The sequence below is a fragment of the Myotis davidii genome, unplaced genomic scaffold (assembly GCF_000327345.1).
Source record: "Myotis davidii unplaced genomic scaffold, ASM32734v1 scaffold223, whole genome shotgun sequence".
Taxonomy (NCBI): Eukaryota; Metazoa; Chordata; class Mammalia; order Chiroptera; family Vespertilionidae; genus Myotis; species Myotis davidii.
In genome coordinates this window covers 878,765-886,517 of record NW_006294609.1, presented here as the reverse complement: position 1 = coordinate 886,517, position 7,753 = coordinate 878,765, and the positions used below count along the sequence as shown (strand labels likewise).

At 47.5% G+C, this 7,753-nt stretch overlaps 1 protein-coding gene across 1 annotated transcript in view; it reads right to left on the bottom strand.

Annotated features, from left to right (window-relative positions):
- Window positions 1–5,701: 5,701 nt before the first annotated feature.
- ZNF74 (zinc finger protein 74) overlaps window positions 5,702–7,753 on the bottom strand; it is a 9,409-nt gene continuing 7,357 nt past the window's right edge. The window contains exon 6 of the mRNA XM_015567250.1: window positions 5,702–7,750. Within this exon, the coding sequence (XP_015422736.1) occupies window positions 6,636–7,750 (1,115 nt within the window). The 3' untranslated portion in view covers window positions 5,702–6,635. The remainder of the gene's footprint in view (window positions 7,751–7,753) is intronic.

Here is a 7,753-nt window from a genome sequence, read left to right as displayed (position 1 = left end):
TGAATTTAAGGTAATATTTTTATTTTTAATATGTTAATATAATAAGTTAAATTTATAACTATTCTAACACTAAACCATCTTAGCAATGCTGGAATAAATCCTCTTGGACTTGATGAAGTATTCTTTTAATAAACTGTTGAATTTAATTTGTTAACATTTTATTTAGGATTTGTGCTTTGTTTTTCAGACATGGAATTATGTATATATTTTTTCTCTTACTGCTCTTGTCTGTCTGTGGTTTCAGGACTTGCTGGTCAGTAAAATGTGTTGGGTGATTAATTTTTTATACTTATAGGCTAATGAAAAATTATTACTAACCCTATTAAAGAAAATCCAACACCTGAATTGAAAAGTATGGTAACTATATTTACTCATTAAATACTATTAAACTTTCTAAAACAAGTTGAAACTTCCACCATGCATGTTCAATTTCAGAACAATGGATTCAAGACCAAGCATACATGTTATATGCATCAAGTCTAGATTACAAATGATCTTAGTCGTCATCATATCATCATTGTCATCTTTATGTTTCATTTGAATGCAGTTCATGATTCATTGGAGGTATTTTGTGATGATACTATGTTAATGATAATAAGAATGTTTTGGGTTGTTTCTTGCTCTCTCTCCCTTCCTCTCTGAAACAAATGAAAATATATTTTAAAAAGCCCACCCTCTTCTGACCCTAACTCCTACCCCACCCACCCTCTAAACACCCTAGGCAGCGTCCTCTTTCCTATCCCCCCAAAACCTAACCCAAACCCCACCCCAACCCTAACCCTAACCCTCATCCTAAGGAGCACACAGATGCTTTGACCTCCAGACAAGGCAAAGCGCCTCCTGCGCCAGGAAGGCCCCCGTGCAGCCTGGGGAAGGGAAGTGAGAGAGGCAGCCAGTGCCAGTCTGTTTGTGGCTGCCCCTGGCACCTGGAGGCAAACTGGCCAGAAACGTGGTTTGTTGCCAAACCCCAGAATCGTGGGGGCCTGGCTGGGACAGTACGTGCGCCCTCCCTCCTGCTTGTCAGGACAGGACAGCTTTGGTCAGGACAGGCAAGTGTCATTCTGGAGCAGATTCCTAGGGAGAGTGGTGGACCCTGTACGTTACTGTGCAAAGTGGAAACTGTTCATTGTACTGATTGCAAGAGAGAAGTACCCATCATTTCAATGATTCAGAGATGTCAAGTCTGTCCTAACCCACCACCTAGAAAGCGATAGCACCTTGTGCGTCTCCTTGCTGATCGCATATCAGGTGATCTTCCCAGCCATCATGCCATGGTCTGGGGGAGGCCCCCACCCCACCCCCACATTTATTTTTATTTACGTATTTCTATTGTTTAATCCTCCCCTGAGGATATATATATTTTTTTAAATATATTTTATTGATTTTTTACAGAGAGGAAGGGAGAGGGTCAGATTTCCCTAGCTTCACTTGAACGCGAGTGTGCATGTGTTTAGTTTCATTTTGTCACATATGTAGGTTCCTCTGCCTCCAAAGTTAAGTTACAGAACAGTTCCATCACCATAAGATCGCTCCTGGTGCCCTTTTATAACTACATCCATGTCTTTCCTGTATCCCACCTCTTTTTTATTTAAATATATTTTATTGATTTTTTACAGAGAGGGAGAGGGAGGGTTAGAAACATTGATCAGCTGCCAACTGCACACCCCCTACTGGGGATGTGGCCACAACCAAGGTACATGCCCTTGACCAGAATCGAACCTGGGACCCTTCAGTCTGCAGGCCGATGCTCTATCCACTGACCCACACCGGTTAGGGCATGAGGACATTTTTTCCACTGCTTTTCTGAGCGTGGAAGGGAGGGGGGAGGCGAGAGAAAAAGGGCAACATCCATTGGTTGCCTCCTGCAAGCACCCCAACCAGGGGCAGGGAGGGAACCCACAACCCAGGTATGTGCCCTTGACCGGGAATCAAACTTGTGACCCTTTCTTTGGTCTGTTGGCTGACGCTCTAACCACTGCGAGCAACTGGCCTGGGCTATTTATTTTTTTAACAAGGGGGAGGGCAAATCCCATGGATGAAGCCACTGAGGAGGTGGCGTGACCCCTCCTCCTGGGAACGGTCACAGGTGGTTTATTTCCAGGCCAAACTTGGAGTGAAATATTGGGCTCTCTGTTGGGCAGTTCTGCTTGTTGCACCCCAAGTTCTAGAAAAGCGAGTCCACACGTAGTAAACAACGCGCCGTTGCTAAGTGGGGTTTATCCCAATAATACGAAGATGGCAAGTTAGAAAATCTCTATAAATTCAACCGTGTCTCCATAACAAGGAAGGAAACCCATATAATCATTTCTGGGAAATGCCAAGGTTTGGTCAAATTCAGCATCGAATGCTGATGTCTCAAAGCCTTAACAGCCCTGGCCAGGTAGCTCAGTGGGTTAGAGCATCGTCCTGATACGCCAAGGCTGCAGGCTCAATGTCTGGTCAGGGAACCATGAAAGTATAAATGGAACAACAAATCGTGTTTCTCTTCCTCTCCCACTCTCTTTCAAATCAATAATTAAAAATCGTTTTAGCCCTAGACGGTTTTGCTCAGTGGATAGAGCATCAGCCTGGGGACTGAACCATCCCAGGTTCAATGCTGGCCAAGGGCACATGCCCAGGTTGTGGGCTCAATCCCCAGGAGGGGGCATGCAGGAGGCAGCCAATCAATGATTCTCTCTAATCGTTGATGTTTCTATCTCTCTCTCCCTCTCCCTTCCTCTCTGAAATCAATACAGGAATATATATATTTTTTAAATGTCATGGATATACATAAATATTTTTTAAAATGGTTTTAGCAAACGAGGCCTATAAAGGTAATTCACTAATGTAAACAGTCAGGGCTAGGGGCTGGCATTCTCTGAATAGTGAAATACTAGCTCTGCTTCCCTCAAGTCAGAATGAACACCCGGTGCTGTGCCAGTGAGGAGGGCAGCAACTGTGTGGACTGAGGCCGTTTCTTTTTCTTACGCGGCAAGAACTCGGGGAGCTGAATGTCGGTGCTGAAACAGTTGCTCAAAAATTTCATCCAAGGCCTAGGATCCTGTAGTTTTCCATTTCACCAGGTGTGGCTTCTGTCAATCGTCTCATGGTTGCAAAATGACTACCACACCTCTGGGCGCTGCATCCACATTCCAGGCAGGAGGGAGGAAGGAATAATATTTCTATCAGGAAAGCAGAGGCTTTTTCTTCGTCTCTGGCAGACCTCCACTGGAGCCTCCTGGGACAGAACGGGGCCGTGTGACCACCCCAGCTACAACTGCGTCTTAGAGGCCAAATGTTCTGAGATGGACGCACATCTACCTCAGATGACCACTGTCCCCAACACAGTGGTGCTCTGGAAGTGCTGGCCAATGTGCGTGTGTTTTTTCTTAAAGTTTTTTTAAAATATATTTTATTGATTTTTTTACAGAGAGGAGGGGAGAGGGATAGAGAGTTAGAAACATTAATTAGAGAGAAACATCCATCGGCTGCCTCCTGCACACCCGCTACTGGGGATATGTCCGCAACCAAGGTACATGACCTTGACCAGAGTCGAACCTGGGACTTTCAGTCCGCAGGCCAACGCTCTATCCACTGAGCCAAACCAGTCAGGGCAGATTTTTGTGGTTTTTTTTAAAAATTTGATTTGAGAGAGAAACAGCATTTGTTGTTCCACTTTTTTATGCATTTATTGTTCGATTCTTGTATGTGCCCTGACCAAGGATGGAACCCACAACCTTGGTGTGTTGGGATGACGCTCTAACCAACTGAGCCACCCAGTCCCAGCCCAATGCGGGTTTTAAGAAAAAATGAAATAAAAGGCTCCCTATATGGAAAGGAGAGGCAAGCTTTTTATTTCCAACTGATACGACTGTTTACCTAGAAAACCCAATAAACTGAGAGGCTGTTAGAGACCTTAGAGCAGTGGTTCTCAAACTTCTGGCCCTTTAAATACAGTTCCTCATGTTGTGACCCAACCATAAAATGATTTTCGTTGCTACTTCATAACTGTAATGTTGCTACTGTTATGAATCGTCATGTAAATATCTGATATGCAGGATGGTCTTAGGCGACCCCTGTGAAAGGGTCGTTCGACCGCCAAAGGGGTGGTGACCCACAGGTTGAGAACCGCTGCCTTAGATTAACTCCGTAAAGTTGTTAGGTATAAAATAAATACACAAGAAGATATATATAATCAACAATGGTCCTATATATCTTAAAACAAAATTACCTAATTTACAAACCCCGTAAAATCACAATGAACTTAAGAATAAATATGAGAACACTTATTAGAAAACTGTAAAATTTCTCTGGTTAGAGGTAGATTTGAATGACGTTATCTACCACATTCTTTTATGTGAAGACGGTATTACATGGAACTTCATTTTTCACAAACTAGTCAATTCTAATCAAAATCCCAATGACATATGCAGGGGCGTGAAGAAGTTAAGTCTGAGAAAATGACACCTGGCTCCCCTGGAGGAACAGATAAAACAAGATCTTTTAGAAGCTGCTGAAGATGTGGATGTTACAGTGAAGTATGGAGCTACAATCAAAGGAAAGACAGGCCTATGAACGGTGAGGAATGCAATTCAACAGCGATGCAGGGACCTCACATTTTATATCCCAAATAGATAGAGGGGTAAAACATGAATATAAAATATCGAACCAAAAATAGACTTAAGAGGTTTTTTCCAGAGAAACAGAAAGGAAAAAAATCTAATAGACCTTATCACACAGAATTTTAAAACCTCTGTACATAAAAACATGCAGTAACAAAGACAGAAAATGTATGTGCTAAGGTGATATATACGAGTGTATATATATTTATATGTATATATATTAAAAAACAAAGAACGGAATAATGGACAAAAGATAGGAATAGACAATTCATATGAAAGGGGGAGAAGGTAGAAAAAAATGAGTAACATTGTAATGTATCAAAATGCCAAATATGATAAGGGGCGATTGTGCGCTTGCTATGGTGCCCATATACTAAACAACTGGCACTTCAGGGCACACAGTGGACACAGGGCCCAGGACCCATGAAGGTTTTGTTTCTTTTAAAAAGAGAAAATGAGGATGATAACCATGAATCAAGCCTAGACTGTTATTTGTGTTTTCCCAGCACAGATGTGATGTAGAACTTTTCCTATCTGTCACGGAGAAGGGCCCCTGACTGCCAGGTGTCCCCGGGGACCGCACGACGCCAGGCCAGCTCACAGACACTCGGAGGCAGGCGATGGCGCACAGGTGCCCAGGCTCATCGCTGTGTCGTCACCGTGCTCTGAACAAAGACCGTCTGGGTGTCCACTCTGAACAGTGCCTGCGTCCAGATGACGGGCAAGGACGTTCCTACTGATCGGTTCCTTGGTGAGGAAACGTATTACTTCGCAAACACACAACCAAACACATCCTGAGATGATTCCTTAAGCTACTCATTTCCTTTATCTAAAAAATTTCACTTCTAGAAATCTACTCTACGAAAATGCTAAAGTATAACCCAAAAATGCTCCATGAAGAATGATTTATAATGGTGAAAAAAATAGAAATAACCTCAACAGCCAACAAAAGAATATCTAATAGAATACTATGCTTCCACTTAGAATTATGACTCCACAGACAGTGCAGTCACTTGGAAAAAATTCTATGCAGCTAAACGGGGGTGGAGGGGGGGATTAAAATGACGTATCTACTATGTTTAAAGTGATGAAAACAGAAATAATGTATCAAAGTGCGAAATGCAGCTTTATTAAGAATTACGGGTGTTTTCTCTCATTTATTCCACATTCTCTGAAATGTGGTTATCTTGCCTCCACAATTTAGGAAGTATAAGAAAAAGCATTTCATAAACTAGAGTGCTCTATACAAATGTCAAGTATTATCACGGAGAAGGCCTCTTGTACTTGCCGAGAACAGAGCAGAAAGAACGTTAATTCCAGATGAACACCGCCCTCCTGTCCCTGCAGGGAACGTGGGGATGGTGGGGGTGGGGGGGGCTTCTCCCTTGGGGTGGCACTGACTAGCTGAGCCTCGTGGTGCGAGGGGAGGCCCCGCAGGCAGCCCCAGCCTGGGGGGCAGGTGCGCTTCTAGGCCCATCTATCCGGACACTGCACCCATCCTCCCCGACCCACCGGGCTCCGCCTGCCGCCGTGGACCCGGTGCCCGCTCGTCTGATGCTGACTGTGCTTCGGGGACGTGGGTGTGGCCTCTAACGAAGGACTCTGCGGGGAGCCCCTTGTGAGGTGAGTGCAGGAAACCCGCTTTTCCCCAGACTCCCGCCTCTGAGAGCATCCTCCTCGCCAGCAATACAATAATGTCTCCTTGGAGGCACTACTGTTCATAATTCTGGTTTAAAAAATTCTTCCTGTTATTCTAAATATCAGTCCACAGGTGAAATTCTTGATCTAAGTCATGCCAGGAGCCTGAGGACATGATTGACAGACCTTTTACCTGCAGGAAAGACCTAATCCCCCGGTCAGTGACTCCCAATCCCATCAGAGGCAGCAGGACCCTGGGACACCAACCCGACTCCCCACGGGGCATCCCTTCTCCGGGAGGGCGGGCCGCTCCTGGGAGGGTGTCTGCTGCGCACATACAGGAGTCCCTGTGCTCCCCGTTCCCCGGGGAGGCGGCCAGGTGACAAGCACACCAGGCTACTTCCCAGGTTTGCTGCCCAGGGGCAAGTTCCTGCTGGCGGAGGGCTGCACCACACACAGGAGCTCTGCCACGTCCAGGGAGTTTACGGGGTCCACGCCGCCGGCACCCAGCAGGCCGCTGGGAACGCAGTATGTGCTCAGCAGATGCTTGTTGAGCTGGATGGCAAAGGGCTTCTCTTCGCGGTGCGTCCTCTGGTGCTCGGCGAGGTGGGTGCTCCAGCTGAACGCTTCGCCACACTCGTTACATTTAAATGGCCTCTCCCCAGAGTGGGTTTTCTGATGTTTAATGAGACAGTGGTTCTGGCTGAATGCCCGGCCGCACTGGCCGCACTTATAGGGCCTCTCGCCCGTGTGGATCCGCTGGTGCACGATGAGGGACGACTGGCAGCTGAAGGCCTTCCAGCACCGGCTGCAGTCGAACGGCTTCTCGCCCGTGTGGACCCGCTGGTGCACGATGAGGTAGGAGTGGGAGCTGAAGGCCTTCCCGCACTCGTTGCACTTGAAGGGCTTCTCCCCGCTGTGGATCCGCTGGTGCACGGCCAGGTAGGAGTGGCAGATGAAGCCCTTGCCGCAGTCCCCGCACTTGAAGGGCTTCTCCCCCGTGTGGATCCGCTGGTGGAGGGTGAGGCGCGACCGGTTGTTGAAGGCCTTGGCGCAGTCGCTGCATTTGAAGGGCTTGTCGCCGTTGTGGATCTTCTCGTGCACGGTCAGGGACGAGTGGCAGGTGAAGGCCTTCCCGCACTCGCCGCACTTGTACGGCTTCTCCCCCGTGTGGATCCGGTGGTGCCGGGTCAGGTGCGTCCTCTGGTTGAAGGCCTTCCCACACTCGCCGCACTGGTAGGGCTTCTCCCCGGTGTGCACCCGGCGGTGCATGCTGAGCAGCGAGCTGCAGCTGAAGGCCTTCTCGCAGCCCGTGCACTTGTAGGGCCGCTCGCCGGTGTGCGTCCGGTGGTGCACGTTCAGCGACGAGTGGCAGCTGAAGGCCTTCCCGCACTCGCCGCAGAGGAAGGGCTTCTCCCCGGTGTGGCTCCTCTGGTGCTCGAGGAGGTTGGTCCTCCAGGTGAAGGCCTTGCCGCACTCGCTACACCGGTAGGCTTTCTCCCGGGCCAGCGCTG